The sequence below is a fragment of the Erpetoichthys calabaricus genome, assembly GCF_900747795.2.
Source record: "Erpetoichthys calabaricus chromosome 1 unlocalized genomic scaffold, fErpCal1.3 SUPER_1_unloc_27, whole genome shotgun sequence".
Classification (NCBI taxonomy): domain Eukaryota; kingdom Metazoa; phylum Chordata; class Cladistia; order Polypteriformes; family Polypteridae; genus Erpetoichthys; species Erpetoichthys calabaricus.
This window is the reverse complement of record NW_026261593.1, coordinates 650813-677779: the sequence shown is the minus strand read 5'-3', so window position 1 is coordinate 677779 and position 26967 is coordinate 650813. Positions and strand designations below refer to the sequence as shown.

General features: G+C 39.8%; 3 protein-coding genes across 3 annotated transcripts in view; all 3 read right to left on the bottom strand.

Moving 5' to 3' along the window:
- Positions 1 to 26967, bottom strand: part of LOC114643402 (zinc finger protein OZF-like) — a 719868-nt gene that overhangs the window by 171687 nt on the left and 521214 nt on the right. The window lies entirely within an intron of this gene.
- LOC114642003 (zinc finger protein OZF) overlaps positions 1 to 26967 on the bottom strand; it is a 1360360-nt gene that overhangs the window by 1093998 nt on the left and 239395 nt on the right. The gene's annotated exons all lie outside the window — the stretch shown is intronic.
- LOC114642002 (zinc finger protein 239-like) overlaps positions 1 to 26967 on the bottom strand; it is a 199952-nt gene that overhangs the window by 171592 nt on the left and 1393 nt on the right. The window contains exon 2 of the mRNA XM_051921856.1: positions 15115 to 15563. Coding sequence (XP_051777816.1) covers positions 15115 to 15563 — 449 coding nt within the window. The remainder of the gene's footprint in view (positions 1 to 15114; positions 15564 to 26967) is intronic.

Sequence of the window (26967 nt, the reverse complement as noted above, 5' to 3'; positions counted from 1 at the left end):
GGGCAGCAAACATACAAGCTATAAAAACCTGAACATGGACACAAATGGATGAACATACACAGGCTTGGTCCGCAATAGAAATAAAATCCTGCAGTACTTCTTTATATTCCCTACTTTGTGTCCTAATAAATGCAAGTTATTGCCAATATACCAATAACCCAGTTGTGCTTCACTCACTAAGAATATGAAACCAATGTAGGAAGCATTTTAAGATGGAGAATCTTTTATCTGTGGCACCTCTGCATGTGAACCACCTTTTTCAACCCTCGCAAACATATGCAGTTTTTAATATCTGGAAAAGATTTGGGATTAAATTGCTTAGAGATCTTTATATAGAGAACATCTTTGCATCCTATGAACAGCTACATTCCAAATTTAACTTTCCAGCAACACATTTCTTTCACAATCTTCAAATCAGAAACTTTGTTAAACAGAACCTGCCCGATTCACCTCATCTCGCACCCTCCTCTATGCTGGAAAAAATATTTCTCAGTTTCGAGGACTCAGACAGCATTTCTACAATATATGTATAAAATTATTTTACAGTCCCTCCCTTTAAAAGATCCAAGAGGACAATGGGAAAAAGATCTCTCACTCAACATATCACAAAAGGAGTGGAAGGTAGCAATGCAGAGAATTCACTCGAGCTCCATATGTGCATACATTTATTCAACTCAAAATTATATATCAAGCACATCTGTCTCACTTAAAGTTGTCCAAAATGTTTCCAGGGCAAGATCCAACCTGTCAACGCTGCAATCAACTCCCAGCCTCACTGGGTCACATGTTTTGGGCCTGCACCAAATTAACATCCTTCTGGACAAACATTTTTAAGTGCCTTTCAGACAGCCTTGGTATCACAATCCCTCCTAACCCATTAACAGCTGTGTTTGGTGTTCTTCCAGATGGACTTGAAGTGGAGAAGGACAAGCAAACGGTGATTGCATTCACCACACTTTTGGCACGCAGACTTATTTTGTTAAATTGGAAGAATCCTAACTCTCCTCTTTTAAGTCAGTGGGAAACTGATGTTTTATATTATTTGAAATTGGAAAAAATCTAATTCTCAGTTAGAGGATCTATGCAGAACTTTTTCAAAACCTGGCAGGATCTAATCAATAATATTTTAGAATAAGCTCTTAAAGCACTGAGGAAGTAACGCTCTTCCCACTTCTTTTTCATCTCCATTTATCTTTTTCCACCTATTAAAACTAATCAATTTATGTATTTTTTCAAAAGCTTTAAGCTTTACTCCGTTGGCTATGCTCTCTTTCTCAGGGGTGAGGGTTGATTTGTTTTCTATCCTACTTTTTGTAAAAATTGATCTATTTGTATGGAATGATTACAAGAAAAAAAAAGAAAAATCTTAAAGTATCTGAAATGTGATAGGAATTTTATATATAAAGTTTAAAATGAAAAAGTTATTTGTTAGTTGTGGTGTATTTAAAGCAAAGACATTTTTTGTAACTAATCTGATGAGAAACGTTTAGGTACAACACACAGCTGAGCACATCGACTTTCAACAAAGCAGCAAAAGCAAGAAAACTGCAAAGGAAACAAATGTGTCTTAGCTGTCAATAATGGCACTGTCTGAAAAGAACCAGACATATGATCAGGACAGGACGGAAAAATCCCTCAAAAATAATTGCAATTTATCATTTTAGATACACCACCATTTTCTTTAGTAGAAAATTAAGGGTTCCGTCATTTAATTCTTCACTTGGATGCACAATATACTCTGCCAAGCAGATGATCCTTTTCAGACGTAGCATTACCAAGATGAACACTTTCATGACATCTCATACACAGTGACATGCAAATGTGTGGGGACCCCCCTGATGAAAATAACTTACTGTGAATAGTTAAGTCAATATCAGATTAATTGATCTCCAAAAGCCATAAAGTTAAAGCTAAAACATTCTTTTCTGCATTTTAAACAAGATTTGTGTCTTATTTTTGATTTGTATAGTGAAAAAAGGAGTAACCTAGAAATGTTTGTGCACCCCAAGAGATCGGAGGTCTCAGATATCTTTTTTCCCCCAAGATGTCAGACCCTAATTAGCTCCTTAGGTCTTTGGCTTGTTTACAATCATCATTAGGAATGGCCAAGGCCAAGGAATCCTTGTCCCAGCAATCAGCAGCCATGGGCTCCTCTAAGCAGCTATCTAACACTCTTAGGAATAAAATAATTTATAGTCACAAAGCAGGAAAAGACTATAGAAGATGTCAAATAGTTTCCAAGTAGCCACATCCTCCATTGGTAATGTTATTAAGAGATGGCAGTTGACAGCAATGGTGGAAATTAAGTTGAGGTCAGGAAGACCAAGACAACTTTCCAAGACAACTGCTCATAGCATTGCTAGAATGGCAAATCTAAACCCCTGTGTCATAAAGCTTCCTGGTGGTCTTTTGTAGTCAGATTCTGGAGTGGTGATGCACTGTTCTACTGTGCAGCAACACCACCAGAAATATGACCTCCAAGGAAGAGCCATAAAAAGAAACATTTCCTCACCACAAAATTTAAAGGTTGCAGATGAACATCTAAACAAGCCTGATGCATTTTGGAACTAAGCCACGTGAACTGATGAAGTCAAAAAATAATATTTTGGCCAAATGTGCAAAGGTGTGTTTGGAGGAAAAAGTGCACAGAATTCCATGACAAGAAAACGTCTCTCACTGTTAAGGATGGGAGAAGATCAATCACGTTTCAGGCTTGTGTTGAAGCCAGGAGCACCGGGAACTGTTCACTGGTAGAGGGAAGAATGGATTCAATTAAATATTAGAAAATTCTGAAGCAAGCATCACACCATCTATAAAAGCTAAAAATGAAAAGAGTATGGCTTCTACAAAAGGATAATAATCAGAACTGCACCCCAGAATTCACAAAGGCCCAAGCTTAATGTTTTGTCATGGCTCTCTCAGTTCCTTGATCTGAACATTAACGACAATATGTGGTGTGACAGACTGCCTGGACCCATTCCCAGCAGTGATGCCTTCAGCACAGAAAGACGGGGGGAGAGGGCTTACTCTGGATACTGTCTCCCCCAGACTGATAGAGGGCAGCCCCCTTGGCTTGCAATGGGGCCACGAGTTTGAAGCATGGAAGCTCAACCTTGCTGGGGCCAATTGCCATCACCAGGAGGGCCCTGTTTAGCAGCACTTCCGCCATACCAGGAGGTGTTGCAGGAAGTTGGTCATTGGATGCCTGGGGCTTCATGTATAAATGGTGTGTATGCACAAAAATGTTGCATACTCCCGTTTCCACGATCACATCATGGTGTATAAAACTAAACTTGGTGTAAAGCCATGCACATTTTCACGCCAGCTAAATCCTTGGCGTACGCAAGTTACCCGCTTGGTTTTGCAAACTGGCAGCACCCAGTGTCAATGTAGTGCTTTTGTTCCAGTGTGGTTTTCCTTTCTTTTTTAGATCCACATTCCTGACGCGGCTTTATCAAATACACTGAAATTAACCACATATTGTTAATTAATTTAAGGCATCTGATTGTAATTAACCTGTAACAATATAATGGTTCATGGAATGGCCAAACTATTCCAAATACCATAGTAGCCTTAGCGTTGTTACTCTCAAGTATTCATCACACTGCATCCGGGTGTGGAATCACAGCTCTACAGCATGATATCAAATATACATCTCAGTATTTAAATTATTCAAAGAGCTGTAACATCACGAATGTAATGGATTCTGTGTTCTGTCGGAAGAAGAGAAAGCCCATTTAAGAAGCACGTAGTGATTCACACGCATACAACACATAGTCTTGAATTAAAAGTGCCCAAATACAATAAAAGCATTTAACATGTTACTTTAATTTACTAGTTTCTCAAATCCCAACATAACTAAACAATTTTAAGATGAAGTTTATGATGTTCTACTTTAATGACAAAATAAACTACATGATTAAAGTGGAAATTTCGAGATTAAAGTTGACATTTCAAGCTTTTTTCCCCCACTGTGTGTCTATTTTTTTTTCTGTGTACCCTAATGTGCTTTCATAGGAGACTCAGACGGTGGGCTACGACTCGCCTTTTCACAGCGACTTTGATATCTGATAACTTCTTTTTTATTTCAGGTACTGTGAGACTTTGTGAACTTGAACTTTTGAGTTTCTCCACCACTCTATGTTACTCGACTTTCTTTTGTTATTTATATCACTGTTTAAACCAACAAATAGTACGTTTTTCTTTGCCTCCACTTGGTATTCGCTGAAATTCTTCTATTTTTCCCCAGTGCTTTAGCCATCATAATTTCACAGAATGCTGAGCTTAAGGGCTATTTATATTGATTTGCATATTGAAAGAGGTGTAATTATGGGAGGAGTTGTGAAGTGGTGGCAGGCGTGTGCACGTGAGTTACTTTTCATGCTGACCGGGATTTATGGAGCAGAAGTTGGTGTACGCACAGATTTATGCATCTGGATTTTTTTGTGCATATTTCTGCTTTTGTCCGTTTGCCATGTTTTAGTGTGAATTCTATGCACTGCGTTATGCATGAGGCCCCTGGAGTCAATCTGGGTGCCCAATAAAAGGGGCCAGTCACCACTATTCAATGGCCAGAGTAGGGAGGAAGAAGGAAAAAACCTGTAAGGAGGAGTGGAGGTTAAAAGGACTGGAAGCAAGAAAGACTGTGCTTGGTGTTGTGGACATTGTGCTCTTGTGAGTAGCGAAGAAAGTGCTTCTCACCTGTAAATAAAGGTGTGCAGTGTGGAGAAACTTGTGTCCTGCTTGTCTGTGTTGGGTTAGGGTGGCTGTACATGCCCTGGGCTTCACAGTGTATAAAACTCAAAAGAGCAATGCATGCAAGACAGAACCAAGAATCTCACAGAACTAGAAGCCTTTTGTAAATATGAGTGGGCGAAAATCCCCCAAATAAGAACTGAAAGACTCTTAGCGGGCCACAAAAAGTGCTTACAGGCTGTGATTTGTACCAAACAGGGTGTTACTAAGTAAGGACCATGCAGGTGCCCACACTTTTCCTTCATGCCCTTTTACCTTTTCATTATTTTAAAAAGGTAAATGATGGAAATAAAAAAGTAATCTTGCTTAAAATATTAAAGAAATTTGTCATCTTCAGCTTTATGCCTTTTGGTGATCAGGCCATCTTTTTCTTACTTAGCTGGTCACAGTAACAGAAATTTTGCCAGGGTGCCTGAGCTTTTGTATGACACTGTGCAAGCTTTGCTGTTAGGAAATTCAATCTCTACAAGTTGTGTGAATGGATCAAGACGAGCGAGAGGGCCATTCATGGATTGTTCTTTGTCTGCCACCTCCTCTTAGACTCACCCAGTCATGAGCACAAATCTCCACACAACATCACTGGGAGGACCACTGAGGCAGACCAGTCATGCCAACCTGAGGAGTGGTAAAACTGCACAGGCAACACAAAGTGCTTATCTCACTGCTCCACTGCTTGTTAAGGACATTAGCAAAGGCAAAATGATTAAATTAAAATTATATACAGCAACTTCAGAAAGAAAAAAAATGTCATAACAAAATTGCTTTACTTTCTCATATTCTTCAAAAAGAAAGTAACAATTAGACAAACATTACTAAATACATATAAAATAATAAAATGTGTGGCACCCATGCCCAGGTGTAATGTTCAATGAACAAAGGCAACAAGACGCACAAAATAAGAAGGATGTGAGGCCTAACATATCCAGTGAACGGAGAGTCCTAAATACACGATGTGATCAAAACACAAGGACTTAACATTTCACCATCATGCACAATTTACTAAATGAACATTTCACTGTGCTAGTATTTTAAAATAAGAGACTAGAAGAAATTATAAGAGACAAACTAATTTATAGCATTTTTATTCTACAAAACTATGAAAAATGCTGTCTTGCTCATCACAAATAAGCACAATTTAAAAAACAATCAAAATACTGGTCACCAATGTCACAATTACGCTTTATAGTTCTGGTCAGCAGCACAAATCTCCAGACATCACACGAGGGTCACTGAGGCACACAGACCACCTGCCACACCAGGCCTAGGAGGGGGAGCTGCACAGGCCACACATCAAGTGTTTATGTCACATCACCAGATACTCCATTACTGTGTAGGTCAAAGTGGGCATCGCCATTTTAATAGGATTTTTAGTGACACTCAAGACCTGTTAAGACAGAAGATTTAATAAGGATGCAGAAAGTCAGCTGCACCCCCTCACCCTGTAATCCTGAATGAATGGCTGAAGCGCAGCTCATACCAGTTATCAGCCCAGTACTTCATCTAAACACAAAGGTGTAAATCAGAGTTAAGACTGCAGCTTTTCAGAGTGTCCATCAAACAAATCAACACCTAAATTGACTTTCATCTTAGGCTTGTAACCGAGAACTGAACCTGCCTGTTTGTGAGGGAAAAAATAACGAGCCTATAAGCAGGCCCTGGATCTGCAACTAGAAGGGGCTTTAACTCAATCCCCAGGGGCTACACCCTCCTTTAAATGTAGCTGCATTCACCTCTTCTGTCTCCTTTGGTGGAGAAGACTGAGGATATGATCTCTCTGGGGAGCCAAGAAGCAGACAATGCTTTCTCTTTGTGGGCTGAATGCTAACAATTTGCTCCCTTTTGCTGTGAGAAGCCGACCACACTGTGCAGAGCAAACAGTTCACAAACTTTCTTTGACCTGGAAGCTCCTCTCCAATAGAGCTTTGGACATGGATGCCCTGAACTGACTCTAAGAGCCACTCTTCCCAACCTCTGTTCTAGTCCCTGAGCAGTCTGGCAAGACTTAAAAAGAGCCATTATTACAAGACGGGAGTTTCAGTACCTACCCTGATAGTGAATTGAAAAAGACATAGTCACAGCACACCATGAACAAACAGATAGCAAAGACGATGAGTGAACGCTAAAGAGAGAAAAGTCCTCCACTTAGACCTGGAACAACAACAGCAACAACTCCACATAACATCAGAAATCATCTTTAATGCCCTGGTATGATAAAAATGTTTATCTGAGACAAGACAAATTAGAACTCTAAATAGCAAGTAAAGAAGCAATCTCTTCTGTGATATGTTTGTAAGGCTCATCTGTCTGCGTCCTTTCTTCACTGTCACCAAATAATCAGTTATCAAATTTAAATAATCCTTGTGTTTATCAACACATTGTAAATTTATTATTCTGTTTCTTAAATTAAGAGTACATGAGTTGCCTTGATGTACTGTGAGTCTAATGGCCAGAGACCCCCTTCTCATAAAGAGCAGTAAGGTAAACAAAGAGAGAGCCTTGCAAAGTTACTTTCCTTTGTGTAAACAGAAACTGGAAATTTTTACAAACAAATTTCTGAGAACTGGCAAGTCATCCCAATCTGCTAATCTGATCCACCTAGTTTCTTTAATACAACATCAACTCAAGTTTTTAAGGTCCCTAAAGTCCTTCTCTCCACACTATCTGGTAATTTATTCCACGTGTCTGTGTTTCTCTGTGTGAAGGAAAACTCTCTGATGTTTATGTGAAATTTTCCCTTAACTTTCCAACTGTGTCCTCCTGTTCTTGTTGAACTCTTTTTAAATTATCAGCCAAGTAGAGCTCGACTGCTTTAATTACCTTCATGATTTTAAATACTTTAGTCATTCCTCCTCTTAATCTCAATTTGGTTAAACTGAAAAGTTTGAACTCTTTTAAACTTTTCTGATAACTGTGGTATAGCGGGTCCACAGCTCATGTCAAAAAGGCCACTTTTTTTTTTTATTTTTTTATTTTATTTATTACTTTTATTGTAATCATTCCATACAAATATATCAATTTATAGAAAAAAGAACTGAAGACAAATCAAACCCCACCCTTGAGAAGGAGAGCATGACCAAAGGAGAATTGCTTAGGGCTTTTTAATAGGGAAAAAAAAAAAAAAGGAATTGATCAGATCCTGCCAGGTTTTGAAAAAATTTTGTACAGATCCTCTAACTGAGAATTTGATTTTTTCCACTTTCAAATAATATAAAACATTGGTTTCCCACTGACTTATCACAGGAGAGTTAGGATTCTTCCAATTTAACAAAATAAGTCTGCGTGCCAAAAGTGTGGTGAATGCAATCACCGTTTGCTTGTCCTTCTCCACTTCAAGTCCATCTGGAAGAACACCAAACACAGCTGTTAGTGGGTTAGGAGGGATTGTGATACCAAGGCTGTCTGAAAGGCACTTAAAAATGTTTGGTCCAAAATGATGTTAATTTGGTGCAGGCCCAGAACATGTGACCCAGTGAGGCAGGAGCTTGGTTACAGCGTTCTCAGTTTGGATCTTGCCCTGGAAACATTTTGGACAGTTTTAGGCGAGACAGATGAGCTTGATATATACATTTTTAGTTGAATAATTCTATGCTTTGCACATATGGAGCTTGAGTGAATTCTCTGCAATGCTACATTCCACTCCTTTTCTGATATACTGACTAAGAGATGTTTTTCTCATTGTCCTCTTGGATCTTTGAAAGGAAGGGACTCAAATAAAATTTTATAAAATGCGGAAATAGTGTCTAATTCCTTGAAATTGAGCAGTATTTTTTCCAGCATGGTGGAGGGTACGAGATGAGGAAAATCGGGCAGTTTCTGTTTAACTAAGTTTCTAATTTGAAGGTAGTGAAAGAAATGTGTAGCTGGGAGGTTGAATTTGGAATATAATTGTTCAAAGGATGCAAAGATATTGTCTATATAAAGATCTCTGAGCAATTTAATCCCAAATCTTTTCCAGGTATTAAACACTGGATATGTTTGCGAGGGTTGAAAGAGGTGGTTCTCCTGCAGGGGTGCCACAGATAAAAGATTTTCCATCTTAAATTGCTTTCTAAATTGGTTCCATATTCTGAGTGTCTGAGTGTTGTCTTATTTTAATTTTGTATTTTGTCTTTTATTTTTCTTTTCTTAATTATGTAAAGCACTTTGAGCTACTTTTTGTATGAAAATGTGCTATATAAATAAAATTTGTTGTTGTTGTTGTTGAGTGAGTAAAGCACAATTGGGTTATTAGTATATTTGTGATAACTTGCATTTATTGGAGCGCAGAGCAGAGAGAATAAAGAAGTATCACAGGATTTTATTTCTATTGCGGACCAAGCCTGTGTATGTTCATTTATTTGTGTCCAGGTTTTTATAGCTTGTATGTTTGCTGCCCAGTAATAAAACTGAAAATTAGGTAGAGCCATGCCACCTTCTGCCTGAGGTCTTTGTAGGGTTGCTCTTTGGATACGTGAGTGTTTTGAGTTCCAAATAAATGAGGTTATAGTTGAATCTAATTGCTTAAAAAATGATTTATTGATATATATTGGAATGTTTTGAAATAAAAAAAAAAGTTTAGAAACATTCTAACCAATCAGTCCGTTTATAGTGCCAACTAGATTTAATACTAAAGTGAGGGCTGCTGTTGACTTAGTTGCACCTGAAAAGACAGTTAAAAAATCTTCTAGCATTGTTATACCATGGAAGACCCAAAGAGTGTCTGATTTAAAGAGAACATGCCGTAGAGCTGAGCGTAAATGGAGGAAAACTAAACTAACTATTGACTATGAAATATTAAAAGTTAAAATAACAGAATACAATAACACAGTCCGTCTTGAGAGGCGCTGCTATTTCTCTAAGATTATAAATAACAATGCTAGTAATCCCAGAGTCTTATTTTCGACAATTGATCATCTGTTAAACCAAGGTAACTCAAAGGAATGCCTCCTAAGTACTTCCAGTAAAACCTGTGAGGCTATCGCTGTATTTTTCAATCAAAAAATTAATGATCTCCCCAACACTAAGGATCCTCCTAAACCCCAGTACTCCATAATAAACAAATTTAGGTCTTTCACTAGGATAGATTTACCTGATTTACATACAATAATTTCTCAAATGAAACCCTCCACCTGTGCCCTTGACCCAATACCAACTAATTTTTTCAAAGAAGTATCGGGCGTGCTTATTGATAATGTTCTTGACATAGTAAATTTGTCATTAGATACGGGGGTCTTCCCAGACTGTCTTAAGACTGCGGTAGTTAAACCCCTACTTAAGAAAAATAATCTCGATCCCTCTGCTCTTGAAAATTATAGACCCATCTCTAACCTGCCTTTCTTAAGTAAAATTCTAGAGAAGGCAGTCATTATACAGTTAAATGAGCACCTCAATAAACATGCTATTCTTGATAAATTTCAGTCAGGTTTTAGAACAAATCACAGCACAGAAACTGCACTCGTTAAAGTAGTAAATGACTTGCGGGTAAATGCAGACAGAGGCCATTTATCTAATTCTCATCCTCTTAGATCTGAGTGCCGCATTTGACACCATTGATCATAATATTCTTAAAAATCGCCTTAGTCAATGGGTGGGCCTCTCTGGCAGTGTCTTAAATTGGTTTGAATCCTACCTGGCAGGGAGAAAATTCTTTGTTAATTGTGGTAATTATAACTCAAAGACACATGATATTCTATATGGTGTTCCACAAGGCTCTATCCTGGGTCCGCAGCTCTTCTCAATCTACATGCTTCCATTAGGTCTGATTATCTCAGGGCACAACGTGAGCTACCACAGCTATGCTGATGACACACAGCTGTATTTATCAATAGCACCTGATGACCCCAAATCTCTTGATTCGCTAACACAATGTCTAACCTGTATCTCAGAATGGATGAATAGTAACTTTCTCAAATTAAATAAAGAAAAAACCGAAATCTTAGTGATTGGCAATAATGGATACAATGAGGCTATTAGAAATAAACTGGATGCATTAGGATTAAAAGTCAAATCGGAGGTAAAAAGCTTAGGGGTAACCGTTGATTGTAATCTGAATTTTAAATTGCATATTAATCAGATCACTAGGACAGCATTTTTTCACCTAAGAAACATAGCAAAAGTCAGACCTCTTATATCATCGAAAGATGCAGAGAAATTAGTTCATGCGTTTGTTTTCAGTCGGCTAGATTACTGTAACGCACTCCTCTCAGGACTACCCAAAAAAGACATCAATCGTTTGCAATTAGTGCAGAATGAAGCTGCTAGAATCCTTACCAGGAAAAGAAAATCCGAACACATTTCTCCAGTTTTGATGTCACTACACTGGTTACCTGTGTCATTCAGAATTGACTTTAAAATTCTGCTTATGGTTTATAAAGCTTTAAATAATCTCGCCCCGGCTTATATATCGGAATGTCTGACACCTTATATTCCAAATCGTAACCTCAGATCCTCAACTGAGTGTCTCCTTAGAATTCCAAGACCAAAACTTAAAAGAAGCGGTGAGGCGGCCTTCTGCTGTTATGCACCTAAAATCTGGAATAGCCTGCCAGTAGGAATTCGCCAGGTTAATACAGTGGAGCACTTTAAAAAACTACTAAAAACACATTATTTTAACATGGCCTTCTCATAACTTCACTGTAATTTAATCCTGATACTCTGTATATCCAATTCATTATAATAACTATTCATTCAAAATCTGTACTAACCCCTACTCTCTCTTCTGTTTCCTTTTCCGGTGTCCTGTTGGTGGTGGCGTGAGCCACCACCATCTACCCAAAGCACCATGATGTTCCAACAATGATGGATGGATTAAAAGCCAGAAGTCTGTATGACCATCAGCATCAAGTGACTCCGTGAAAAACCCGAACTACAAAGAGGACTATTTCATTTATGTTAGGTAGAATGCCCAGAGGGGACTGGGCGGTCTCATGGCCTGGAACCCCTACAGATTTTATTTTTTTGGAGTTTTTTTTTTTGTTTTTTCTGTCAACCCTGGCCATCGGACCTTACTCCTTTCTATGTTAACTAATGTTGCCTTATTTTAATTTCTTATTTTGTCTTTTATTTTTCTTCTCTTCATTATGTAAAGCACTTTGAGCTACTTTTTATATGAAAATGTGCTATATAAATAAATGTTGTTGTTGATATTCATCTTAACAGTGTTAATTCTTCCGGCTAGAGTGAGATGAAGGGTTGACCATTTTTGCAAGTCTTGCTTAATTTTTTCCATACAGACGGCAAAATTTTGTTGATAAAGAGCTTTATGTTTACTTGTGATATTTATCCTTAGGTATTTAAACTGATATGCAATGATAAAAGGAAAGGTGTCCAATCTTGGGTTTGGCCCGAATATTTGTGCATGGATCAAACTACTGTATACCAATCCAGAAGCTTCAGTTTGTATTAACAACATTTGTTCAGACTACTTTAAGCTAGAACGTGGCACCAGACAAGGATTTTTGATATTTATAGTTATAAGGATTAGAAGAATAGATTTGATATAGCTTGCTCTCCTTCTCTCCCCCCTTTATCCCCCACCCCACCCCCCCCCATTTTGCCTCCCCGCATGAGGCTAGATCCCACTTCGCAATGTCCCAGTCGTCTGACATACCAAGAGACAGAGCACGTCCAAAACAAAACAAGCACCAGCAGCGGCGTTTGAGAATTAAAACAAAGTAGAGATATCTATTGCAGCTAAAGTCTAAATACTATCTGCCAAAAATATAACCATTAACAGTCTTTAAGCTTAAAATATGATCTTCAGCAATTTTAAGATATTAAGATAATAAAATAATGAACCCTGGAAATGATTTTAAAAAGTGGTCTAGGATAAACATAGAAGATCCTAATGCAATAGTAGAAATAGCAATTAACCAAGGGTATGATGTTAAACAGTCTACTTTGGGGCAGTAAAAAAACAAAAAAAACAAACCCTACTTTAACTACTTCCACACTTTTACAAACTCACGTCTATAGCTGTAATTAAAACATAAACATATAGTGTCCAAGTAAAGAAAAGGATGTATAATTATAATACCCGTCTCTTTAAATGTGGATCAGACAGCAGATGAGAAGTCCTTCCCATGCCATGACAGAATACGGCTCATTATTGACTTTCAAAAGAGTGTCGGGAACAGCTTCTTTAATTCCTTTTCAGATTCCTCCTTGCTTGAAAATGCATAAAATTGGTCTTGAACTTCCACTTTCAGTTTGGCGGGATACAAGAGGCTGCATTTGATATCGGCTTTCCATAGCAGCTTTTTAATGTCGAAGTAGGCTGAGCGTTTTGCAGCTGTTAAAGGTGAAAAGTTGGGGAAAATACGAATGAGATTATTTTCAAATATAATCACTTGCTTGTGTCTGCGAAGTGCCATCAGATCAAGCTTACATCGTAATCGCTCGAAGCGAACAATAAAAGACCTGGGTTTAAAGGTGTTTGATTTGAGTATGCGATCAGCTGCTGCTATCTCGGTATCTAATTTAAAGTCATCTCCAATTATTTTAGAGAGTAATTCTACTGCAAATTTCACTGGGTTTGAACTTTCTCGTTTCTCAGGTATACCTTCAATTCTTATATTATTCCTTCTGCATCCATCTTCCAGGGCCGCAAGTCTGTATCCGAGTTTTTTACATTCGGAATTCGCAGCTGTAGCTTTTTCATCGGTGTTAGATGCCAATTGTTCCGCTGTTTCAATTCGAGCCGTGAATGCCTGCTTAACGTCATTCAACTGATCATCAAGTTTTTTCAGTTTCGATCTATTTTCTTCAATGTGTTACTCTAATTTCTCCACTATGCCTTTAAAGGTCACGTCAAAACGTTTAAATTGATGCATTTCCCGGTTTTTGTTATCCTTCTTAAGCTCACTTATGGCTGTAGCCATGGCAGTGGCCAGTGTAGTGATCATCTCTTTCAGTTCGGACAGTTCGCTTCAGCTTTCGTGCTCCGTGAGTGTAATTGCAGCTCCTGCTACAGCAGATGCTGCGGGCTCGCGATGAGTAGATGAGAGCACGTACTGCAGGGCCTTTTCTAGTCTTGAATGATCCTCAGAAATCGGCGATCCATCGTGACCAGTATCACTTGCACCGTCGCTCCCATTTTCACTCTTGACTGGAGACAATGCAGTGGAGCGGGGTCCAAGGAAGTCTGCGCATTTGTCTGCCTGTTCCAGGTCAGTCTCCGAGAGGCCATACCTCATACTCGGGCCGGATGTCTGTCCTGACTTTGATGCATCTGTGGTATAGCGGGTCCACAGCTCATGTCAAAAAGGCCACTTTTTAAAATAAATAATCGCCGCACTCGCGGCTTAGAGAGGGGGCGTGATGTGTGTGGTCAGAGTGGTTCCCACGTGATTAGTGATGCAGACGGTCCTCATTTAAGTGCACAGGTGAAGAGTTGTCTGCATCTGTAATTGATGCTGGAAGCTGCTAATTGCCACATCTGATCCACGTCCCCATGATAAACAGAAGCATGAGGTGGCTAGAAAAGGAAGAAAAAAAGATGGAGGTTGAGAAGGAGAGAAGGCAGGAAGTAGGAAGGAGAAAGCCGGTGCATGAATGAGCGAAGGTGCTCGTAGTGGAGAACACCTGCAGCAGAGCAGTGAGCCTGGGTGTTTGTCCGGCACCCCGGAAGCAGACGGTAGTGGTCGCTCCTGCTGAGCATTATTGAGGAGCGTGAGTGACCGGAAGAAGGGTGGCTCGCCGCATAAGGCCGGGAAGGCAGTGGGAGTCGGGACTTGGGATGTGAAAGCCCCAGAGTGAGCGCCCTGGTTGCTGGGGAGGCCAAGTCATGGTCAGGTGAAGCCCACTGGACATAGGGATAGGCGAGGAGAACAGACCAACAGGAGAAGGCAGAAAAAAGGTCAGCTGCAAGTAGGGTGGATCCCCTGGTGCATAGCCTGGACGGGAGAAGCAGGGGAGTCACCAGTAGAAAGGCATTGCTTTAACCTCGGTTTTTAGGGATTTATTTATTGTTTTCAGGACTGACAAGAAGCCGTCCAATTGTTTGTGTTATTGCAGCAGTTTAGGACTACTGAGGCCGCCTGTAATCGGAGCTTAGTTGAAGATCGGACCACATTGTTAAGAGGAATTAATATGGATACCCAGGAAATTCCAGAGGGATCAATACCTTTGTCTTGCTCTTGGACATTTGTATAGCACTCTTTATCGAGGAGCGACTGAGGACTTTTGCATAAAGTCACTATAATGGAAGAACAGCAAATTGCTAAACCTTACAATTGATGAAATCTCACACTAAATTTAAACGCACAATAAAATAAAGTATTTTCATCCCATTTCTAAGTTTCTCATAAAAATCACAAGACCCAGCCTTTCAAGCTCATAAACCCCAACTCTAAATCTTACACATTTTTATTTTACACTTACTTTTTCCAGATTTCTTTGAAGATGGTTGCTTATTTTTCTGAGCTCTAACAGATGTAGTTTCCACAGCCCTCTTTGGTTCAGACTCTAATGATTCAGACTTCACATTGATAGAAGGCTCTGGAGATGAACAGTGTCTGCTATAAGAAGAGTCTAACCTGGTCACCACTCCATCTTGAAGGTTGTCTTCTTTTACACTGTCCAGATTTGTATGGTTATGTTTTTCAATACTGACAGACTTCTCTTCAGGTTCTTCTTTAATGCTCACTTGCTGCAGTTCACTGTCCTCCTCCTTAATGCTCAGACTTTCCTGTTTAAGGTAGATGGACTCCCACTCACAGTCGTCCTCCTTAATATTTACAGTTTTCTCCATGATATTTGCATCCACATCACAGGTGTCCTGTTTCATATCCATTGAGATGTTCCAGTAAACAGCAGCTTTTGCTTTTTCTCTGTGAAAAGAACAAGAATCAGCTTCATTAAAACTTCATCACTTATGCCTAAAGACACTTGAATTTCTGTAATTTCTACCTTGTGACAAATAAAGATCCACTAAGTCAATTCTATCCACTGCTGATCACTGGATTTGCTTAATCTGTTTGTTTAAATTGATGCACATGTTTTTAATTTTTTGGGTACAACTTCAGAAGAGTGACTTTGATACAACAGGTATGTCACTTGAGCCAGTTAGTGAGGGAGGTCGTGGTGGTCAGCTTAATAATTAGGGAGTTTGGTCGCAGGTGGACACACAGGTGACATCGCCGAGTGGAGGTGAGACTTGTGCTGGTGTTTCTTAAGAGGGCATCATTTAGTGTGTGAGGGGATTACTGTGCTGTGAGAAAGACACCCACCGTGTGGACTGACTGACGGGGCAGGAGAGGTAAACATTTGAGCTGGTGGTGGTTTTTAAATTGATTTTATGATCTTGGGTTTACTTTGTTTTGGGGGGTAGATCTTGCTGATTCAGATCAAAAGCTGGTGCTGTGATTGTCTCAGTGAACACTGAAGAGGTAAATCTTAGCCCTACTTAATAATTAATCCACAAATCGATTATTGAAAATCATATGCTTTTTTATCTTATGTTTAACAGTGGCGGTTGTTGGCCTCTGTTTCCTCAAATTGTGATTATTTCTTGAATTAATGTATTTACCAGCTTTCTGCTGGTCAGTTGAAGGTGGCATTTGGAGTTGTAAATCAATCTGCACCACTTTCTCCTAAATCTTTGTCAAATGAGCTTGGAATGCAGGAATACACGGTAAGTAATTAAAATGTAGAATAGGAGGTGGTGACGGTGTGACTGGACGATGTGAAGTAGAAAATGGACTTGAAAACGCTAAGTGAACTGGAGACACACACACTGATGATTGAATAGAAAAGACACGCGGGCAGCCACAGGGGTTTTGACTCGAGTAAAGTTCGGCGCTGGGCTGGAGGTTGCGCTGTTCGACCATCACTTAAGTCATGTGCAGTAACTCTGAGTTGAACGAATGAGAACTTACACATCCATAAATCGGTATCTCCAAACCCTGAGCACTTCTCCTTGTTTGTCTCTCCATGTTAAGATTCTTAATGTGAAGACTTTTCAGCGAAACATCGCACTCTCAAATAACCTTACAGTTTTTATATAAGTTAAAATGAATCTATGAATCAATTTACACTCCTCGTCATACTTTAATAATTGTTGTAATGTTAATTTACTCATTCCTAGAGATTTAAAATGTTGAACTCGATGTAATTTACATGCAACACACCCTAATAATACACGCTCTACAGTCTCTAGCTGATTACGTGATCTACACACTCCAGACTGGTGCTGCCTTGTCTTGAATTGTGTATAATTTAACCTAATATGCCCAATCCCGATGCATGTTAATATCATTTCTTCTTCTCTTGTTCTGCTCCCTTTTCCTATGAATCTCACTCTGCTTTCTACTCTGTACATATGCCTTATACATGATATCATTTTCATGATGATATGAGTTACAGCATGTTATTAACTCTTTTAGGGCTAATTTTTTTTTTGTTTCTTTTCTCCCAGGGCTGAATATTTTTCCAAAAACTAACATTTTTTAAAAAAGAACACAAAGCAATTGTTTAACATATCAAATCAACAATATTTACTTTTGACAAATGTTACTGTCTTGCATGTTGTATGAGCCTGAATTCTCTATGTGTTGTTTTGATGCCTATTTTTCAATTGTCTGTTGCTGCATTTTCTCACATATATTGTTAGTGTGTACTGTAGAGAGACAAGTCACCCATTTGCCATCGTGCCATGCCACTGCCACCAAGTTTTCTGCCTGCATGAAAACCGTATTGTCACCTCTTTTCATCTTCTGAAACTTTATGAACTTTATGTATGGCATTATAGCCTGGCTCACCCCATGGGATTTGCTTCTGTTTATTACAGAAGTGAATAAAACTTTGCAGCAGCACGTACCTAAGCCACCCGGGGACAAAACACGTTTGGACCAATGCTCCCTGAAGTTATCTCACCAGTTCTGTCCCATCTCTATTTGTAATGCCACAGCGCGCTTCATCTCGTCTTTCGTTGTGGGTTTCCACTTTGAATAACGAGAATGCGATGCAAAGGCAGCCCGCGATTCAAAAAAAATCTCTGCCTACCTGTTTGTCTCGTCTGACAGTAGCTGAAAAGCAGCATCAGGAGAGAGCAGCCTGAAGTACAGAAGCTGGTGATCTGTCGTGTCCAAAAACAAGCCATGCCGTCTTGTAAACTCCGGTAGCCATATCGGCTCTCAACGGATCAATGTATGTGTATTTATCCCATGCGAACCTTGCCATAGATGCATCGGCTGCGCGAAGGCACTCAACTGGCAGCAGATCCGCTGGCGCGGCATCGGCTGGTGTCTGATCAGCTGATGCCTGCTTCTAACTCTCTTGCTCGATCTCCTGATCACTGCCAATAAAGTCCGATTCTGAAAAATCAAGAGTCCGACTCCGCGGTAATGCGCAAAACAACGTCTGCCAAGTGTTTTCTTTTCTGCACTTGCTTCGCTGCCTTTTCACATGTCGGTGCCATCTTGCCATTGTTTACATTTCGCAACTCACGCACACGCAATGTTTATTTGCCGAGTCAACGAGTCTAGCATTCCTCCAAGCACAGAGGGAATGCCTGTGACGTGACAGTGAGATTTGTCGCCATTAACAGCTGATTGTCGCCCTTTATCCCTGGATGTCGACTTTTGTCGACATTCGCCTTCAACCCCTCCTGTCGACAAAAGTCGACATCCGCCCTAAAAGAGTTAAACAATGGAACACGGTGGCGCAGTGATTGTTCATGTCTTACGCAAGGTGCCTCCTGCGCCATGCGCGACCTTCAATGAAATGCTTTATTACAGAAGTACTGTCTTTTTCAAACATACTAACCCCCAATTCCTGTCCTTACTTTTCTTTCTCCAAATACCCAATCGCCACACAATCAGCTCTGTAATAGACGTTAAGCCATCTGTAAGCTTAGAACGCAGATTCTTCAAAACTTTTAACGAACATCGAAATATCTTCGTAATGTTTAATTATTCTATCCATCTATTCTTCCAGTGTCACACCAGGCACAGCATGAATACAGCGTGAGGCAGGAACAAACCATGAACGAAGCTCAAGTTCGCTAGCGCTGCGGCACCATGTAGTTAAACTTAAAAGTTTTATCTGTATAATATAATAAACATATTTTGCTGCATTTCATCTTAAAAATTATATCGTCATCATATGTAAATATGCACTTTATAAAGTGGCTCAGGTTGTGCAATATTATAACTGTATCATAAGTACAATTACCTCACAGTAACTTGCAAGTACAAACAGTTCTACAAGGAGCACTTGATGGACTGATTGAGTGCGTGTATAGGTCTTGGGATGAAACTGTTTGTGAACTGCAAGGTCCGTACAGGAAAGGCTCTGAAGCTTTGGTCGGATGAGAGCAGTTCAAATAGCGAATGGCTGAGGCAGGAAGAGCTTGATGCTGTATACCGATAATTCTCTTTCCAATCACTGTAGATCCGTGATTCACACTCAGATACAGTGATATAAATACTCAAGAGTGTTGCAGTGAGAGTAATATGGAAAAAGATGATCCGCTGTGGCAACCCCTAACGGGAGCAGCTGACAGCAGGAGAAGAAGGTGCAGTGAAAGTAACAACGCTAAAGCAGTTATGGTATTGTTACAGGTTAATTACAATCAGATGCATTATATTTATGAACGATATGCGGTTAATTTCAGTGTATTTGATAAAGCCGCCGTCGTGGATGTGGATCTAAGAAAGGGTAACCACACAGGAACAGTAGCACTGCTTTGACACTGGGTGCCGCCAGTCTGCAAAACCGAGCGGAGAACTTGCGTACACCAGGGTATGAGGTACCGTGGAAAAGTGCGTGGCTTTACGCCAAGTGTAGGTTTTATACATTGTGATTTGAATGTGGAAACATTCTTACACAACATTTTTGTGTATACGCACCATTTATACGTGAGGCCCCTGGTGTTTTTACTGAGAGACAGTTGCAATACCATTTAGCCACCTAATCGGGATAATTAACGAGCTCCGCACAACTGAACTACTACTACTGTTCTTACAGCGGCGGATGTAGAAATATGTTGTTTGACATATGCACGTTAAATTGGTTTAATTGACACAAGAGTATTATTGTTGCATTCTCCTAATGAAGACGAAAAAATTATATTTATAGATGTATACTATATGACGTACGGTTTTGAACAAAATTAAGCATTCTATAAAAAGGTTGCACGATTTACCTAATCTTTTTATTTATATATAAAGTTGATATATGACAATACATCTTTGACACTGTGTAAAAAGTTTCCTTTAATCACAGCAATCCACAAGAACAATAATGAATTCTCAGCAACTACCTGAACTGTAGCTTCACGCCGTCACTTAACTATATCAACTGAAGTGTGTAATTTCAATACGAATTACAAAATATAACTAGAGAGTTAAGTGTCAGATAGACTCTCAAAATATAGAGGTCAATGGCTTTGAGTGTGCTGAGGCTTCACAAAGATTCAGAAAAACCAGTGACCATGTCTGCTCGGTGCTTCGAAGCCCTGTCATGATGCAATCTCAGTATGCATTTCTGCTCGAGGCTTCGAAGCCCTGTCATGATGCAATCCCAGTGTGCATGTCTGCTCAGATAGATAGATAGATAACTTTATTAATCCCAATGGGAAATTCACAGTGCTTCTAACCAAGCTTGACGATTCCAGTGTGCATGTCTGCTTAGTGCTTTGAATCATTAATCATCGAGCTCCCGTTTGAAGAACATATGGCATCAGCAGAATTCAAAAACTCGACAGAATTCCCAGGTGAAAAGAATGTTTGTGGATGATCAATACATTTTAAATGATTGTGCCCGATAATACTTAGTGGCAAAAAATAAAACTATAAATTCTACATCATACAAATGCCGACTTGTAGAATTCACAATGCTGCAAAGAAGAGCTTTAGTAATACAGGTGACGACACATCTCTCACTATAATACTCTCATAAATATCCATTCTTTGCCTCGTGCAATGTTTTCATGCAACACTGAACGTATGTCATATAGTATACATCTATATATAATTGTCTGCGGTGGGTTGGCACCCAGCCCGGGATTGGTTCCTGCCTTGTGCCCTATGTTGGCTGGGATTGGCTCCAGCAGACCCCCCGTGACCCTGTGTTTGGATTCAGCGGGTTGGATGATGGATGGATATATATATAATTGTTTTCCTCTTCATTACATACATACATACATAAAAAAACATACATTATATACATCCACTCTGTTATAAACAGTAGTGGTGCAGTGGTAGCGTTGCTGTTCCATAATAAGGCTTGCGTGGGTTTGAATCCCACATTCACCCATTGTGAATTGTCACCCAAAAGAGTCTGTTTTTCTTTTTTTTTCACTTAACAGCAGTCTATAACAAAAAAAAATATTTGAGTGACGATTTCAACTGTTATTGTAGTTGTTGATGGCGGGTTTAGCAGTTTAAATTTTTAAATATTTAAACTAAAAAATTTTAAAATATTTATATGATTCCTGAACAGATCTCTTATTAAGAGAGATACTGTGGAAGGATCGCATTAGGTGGAATGTGTTCTTAATTTGAGTGTTGGGGGGTTTGGGGGCGAGCTACACTGTAAACATCTTAGTAACTGGGATTGCGCCTCTATAAATGGAAGATTGCTTAAGAATGATACAGACTGGACAACTATGTGTTTTAGGAAATGTTTTATTATTGCACTGTGCTGTGACTAAGACAATATTTTACTGATCGCCTATCCAGACCTTGAAGATGTGTTCATGAGGGAGGGATGCTGCTGGTAAAGGCAAATGCTTTTTCAACAGCAGGTCCAGATGTGTTTATCCCAATGCTTTTTGTTGCCTCAGCACTCAAGAGGATCTTAAATGCCGACTTTGATACGTGCACTGGTCACCTTGGAGTATCTCATGCGTGTCTGTGTGTCGGTGACTGATCTGCGCTGTGTCTCTCAGCCTATCTGATGTGCTCTGGATTGACACCTTTGAATGTTTGGTGCAGCAGAGCAAATTCAACCTGGGGGGTATTTTCCGTACGTCGCTTAAATCATCCGAGATCAGATGCCTCATCTTGGATGAGTTAATGCCAGTGAAACTCATCCAGGATAAGTCGGTTTTTCAAACGCAGCCGCGTAGCAGATTAGTCTAGCTGGATCTAATCATCCGAGATGAATGCGCACGCCCGTGCTGAGTGAAAATCCCATATATATTGAGTCTAGAAAACATGATCAGAAAGTCTTTGATAGGCTGTAACAAAATGACGAAAGAACGGGTGCATTTTTTTTTCAACACAAGCGGAGCAAGACCTTTTATTCGAAGGACATGAAGAATTTCAAGATTTAATATGCACAAGGGGTAACACTGCAAAAGCAGCCCAAACCAGAAAAGACGGCTGGCAAAAAGTGGCCGACAAATTAAACGCCAAGTAGTGTGCATTGTACTTACTGAATGCAGCGTTTCATTTCCTAGGTGTCAGATTGATTATTATTTAATATGTCATAATTCCAGATCAAACGTGAGCACAAGGAGAAGTGGAAGTACAAGAATATACTTCAAACTGGTAAATATTGGTATACAGTAATCCCTCCTCCATCGCGGGGGGTTGCGTTCCAGAGCCACCCGCGAAATAAGAAAATCCGCGAAGTAGAAACCATATGTTTATATGGTTATTTTTATATTGTCATGCTTGGGTCACAGATTTACGCAGAAACACAGGAGGTTGTAGAGAGACAGGAACGTTATTCAAACACTGCAAACAAACATTTCTCTCTTTTTCAAAAGTTTAAACTGTGCTCCATGACAAGACAGAGATTACAGTTCCGTCTCACAATTAAAAGAATGCAAACATATCTTCCTCTTCAAAGGAGTGAAGCAAACAAATCAATATGTCTGTTTGTCTTTTAAGTATGCGAAGCACCGCGGCACAAAGCTGTTGAAGGCGGCAGCTCACACCCCCTCCGTCAGGAGCAGGGTGGGAGAGATAGAGAGAGAGAGACAGAGAAAAATTAATATGTGCCCTTTGAGCTTTTAAGTATGCGAAGCACCTTGCAGCATGTCGCTTCACGAATCACCTGCACACAGAAGGTAGCAACATGAAGATAATCTTTCAGCATTTTTAGACGAGCGTCCGTATAGTCTAGGTGTGCGAACAGCCCCCCTGCTCACACCCCCTACGTCAGGAACAGAGAGAGTCAGCACAAGAGAGAGAGAGAAAAGTAAGTTGGGTAGCTTCTCAGCCATCCACCAATAGCGTCCCTTGTATGAAATCAACTGGGCAAACCAACTGAGGAAGCATGTACCAGAAATTAAAAGACCCATTGTCCGTAGAAATCCGCGAACCAGCAAATAAATCTGCGATATATATTTAAATATGCTTACATATAAAATCTGCAATGGAGTGAAGCCGCGAAAGGCGAAGCGCGATATAGCGAGGGATTACTGTATAACTATTTAAAGAATTGTTGACATAAAGAATCATATATAATATAAAAAACATTAATTCTAAAGCTAATAAGAAGGCAGACAAGCAAAAAACAGGTGGAGGTCCACGCGGTCCAGACCTAACCCCTGCAGAAGAGTTGGCTCTCCAGCAAAATGCCCATCGCCCTGTTTCTGAGGGCATTCCAGGGGGAAGGTCCACCTCAGAACCAGTGGCAGGATGCAGTGGTCACTTCATTTCAGGTAAAGGATGGTCATTAAATACATTTGTCATCGATGTGTGTCATAGGTATGTTCCATATAGCTCTCTTTTTTGTTGGGTCAGTTGCAGGGAATGTCATATCCCTAGAACCTGTGTCTGACCAACGAGATATTGACGAAGGTCAAATATTTGATGAAGACACTGTGTACTTCTTATTCAGATGTGCGTACAATCCAGTGCCCCAATCACATTTGGAAATCCTGGGTAATGAGAATGTTAGACTGATTATGAGATTCTTCCTGGAACTGTGGGTGTTTTTGCCTTTGTGTTGCCTACCTGCAATGGCATGAAACGCCTCTTTTATTGTCTGCACACGCAGGTGTCCAGGAAACACTATGAAAACCCGAAGGAAATATTTCAGAGCCAAACAGACTTTACGAATTGCCTGGCAAAATGCACTTTTAGATAGATTTTCTGCATCGCCTACAGTATATCAAAAAGTGCCGCTTGCAAAAAACCACAAAGCAATGCATACTGTCTGTGTGGTTGTGAGAGCCCGACTTCGCCGAGTTTGACTTCGAATATAAGGTGCTAATAAATCTTTGAGATACAATATTCCCCCTCGGCTAAAGCGGTATCTTTCGAAAAGAATTTCCTTTGGGAGCAATAAAGGATCTTGCCGATCGTGCAAACCCTCTCTATATGAAATTCTCTTCTTATAATTTGCGCACCGATATCAATTGGTCGCTCATTCATGAACGCCAAAGCCATGACTGAATGAATTACATGCACGGACACTGATTAAGTGTGTGAGCTAATCCTTGTTTACACCGAGAAGGTTTGAGGATTTGGATGTGTTGCTATGACAACACATCCAGCAAGAGTTTCGAAAAACGTACGGATCCAGGATCAGGCCAAGTCATCAACAATTACATCCGGCTAAACAAGTAATCCACGTACGAAAAATACCACCCTGATCTACCACAGTGGGTTTGTTATCACCTTATTCAATGGAGGGGTTCATGGGCGTCAAATGGCAATGAATAGAAGATGGATTAATGTAAATACGTGAGCTGCCTTACGCAATTAGTCATCACATTTTGATGGCAATTCTAAGTGGGAATGATTCCCGAACAGAACTGGTTATAAAGATGTCACTTCTGATCATTTCATTATTATTAATAATTTTGATGTGTCTTTAATTCGGATCGAACTCGGGCTAGCACTACGCTCAGAATCTGAAAAGCAACCACGTTTGTCAGTTGAGCCACTGACGGCGTCTTTTCTTCATTGCGAACTTGTTACTTTTGTGCTCCACAAAATATTGTAAAGTATTAATAAATTAAATATTTCAATACTTGATCGAATAATAACATCCGTGATTTAAGGATTTCACCTTTTCTTTCTCAAATTGTGCTTACCTATATCATGGAAAAGTACTGGGATAAACCTTTATTTTCCGTCTACTCCATTTTAATTAAGTCAGAACAAAGAAAACATTTAAGGCTATTAAATGTGAGCTCAATAAAACATGAGGGTTAATTATAATAATAATAACAGGAGCGATTATAATGATACAGTACAAAAGTAAATATTCATTGAAAGAGCCGGGGATCCATGAGTGAGGAGTCTTATTTTAACTCTTGCTATCGTACTGCTTGCTATACATTCTGCCTGTTGTCTGAATATATATATATATATAAATTTTTTAGACAACAGACACTAGAAGCTGCTGACGAACCCTTCTCTTCGTTGTCAGTATGTAGCAGCGAAAAAGTAAAAACAAATAGAGTTTTAACAGACGTCATTGAAGTAGATAATTAGTTTGTGTAACGTTAATGAAAATGGCCAGGAGGTGTCACTAGAGAGGTGAGTGTTAAATGCTTCGAAGCTTCCATACGATTTCCGACACAATTGCTTCAAACGTTTTGATGCTTCGTGAGGCTTCACTCCGCCCATCACTACTGAACACCACGGAGGGACAAAACTGAAACAAAGGCAGAAATCAAAGCGCCGTACGTGTGGAATGGCCGTCTCCTCGATGTCTGCGATTCGAGAAGGAATCGAGAGCCTTTGCATTGTTAATCTCTCCTCATGTTCACCAAATGAAGCAGAGATGTCGGTACTTACAAAGGGACTCTCATATTGTCCTGCAAAGCCCATTGACAACATCAGACTCTGCAGTGATATGGAAAAATTCTTCAGAAAACTGAGACTAAAAGAATTTTTCCACAAGAAAGAAAACAGTAACACACAGGAACCAACAACAAGCAGTTACAACAACCCCACCAATAAATCCACATGGACACCAGAAGCTGGCAGAAACTGTACCCTGAATAATTATATAGACTGCTTCCGACAGAGAGTGAAAACAGGAATCTTAAACAGGCAACAAAATCGGATAGAAAACATTACTGGGGATGAGCAGAGAGCCATACATTCACTAAGGGAAAATAGAGAAATCATTATCAAACCAGCAGACAAAGGGGGTGCTTTAGTCATCATGAACACATCAGATTACATACAGGAGGCACAAAGACAATTGTCCAATACTATGCATTATTACAAACTGCAAGACCACCCAACAGATCTCTACAAAAAGGAACTAAAAAAATTAGTAAGTAGCTTTCCTCTTGACATCAGGGATCACGTAAACAGTTTAATTCCTGAGAACCCCAAAATGGGTTACTTCTACATGCTTCCTAAAATCCACAAAGAAGGGAACCCAGGAAGGCCTATAATCTCAGGAATTGGCTCCCTTACAGAAAATGTTTCAGGTTGGGTGGAGCAGATCATAAACCTCTCGCCCGCAATACAACCAGCTACATCCAGGACACCACTGACTTCTGCTTTAGGCCCCTTACCTGAGGGAACCTTACTGGCCACTATGGATGTTGAGGCACTTTACACTAACATCCCCCATGATGATGGCATATTGGCATGTGAAATGTACCTCAAACAACATGATTTACCCACAAAGTCAGTAATAGAAATGATAAAATTCACTGTGACACATAATCTATTCTCTTTTGGTCAAGATTGCTACTTGCAACAAATGGGGACTGCAATGGGCTGTCGGTTTGCACCCCACTATGCAAACATATGTATGGCAAAATTGGAGGAAGATTTCATGTCAATGTGCATCGTAAAATCAATGTTGTATCTCCGTTACATAGATGACATCTTCATAATCTGGACTGCCAGTGAGAAGGACCTCCTCCATTTTCATAATGAATATAATTGTTTTCACCCCAACATAAAGCTTAAGCTGAACTACTCAAAAACAGAAGTCAGCTTCCTTGACACCACCGTTCAAATGAAAGACAACACCCTTGTAACTTCTGTTTTTCACAAACCGACAGACAGACGGACCTACCTGAAAAGTGATAGCTTCCACCCCAAGCATATAAGGCACTCCATTATTTTCAGCCAAGCAATACGGTACAATCGTATTTGCTCAGACCTGACAGACCGGGATAAACATCTGCAGGAGCTCAGACAAGATTTCATCAGACAAGGTTACACCCCCAAAACAACAGACACTCAAATAAGAAGAGCTACTGCCATACCCAGAGACAACCTTCTGGAATATAAAAACAAAGACAACAAGGATGGCATCCCCCTTGTTGTCACCTACAACCCTCATCTTGAAACACTT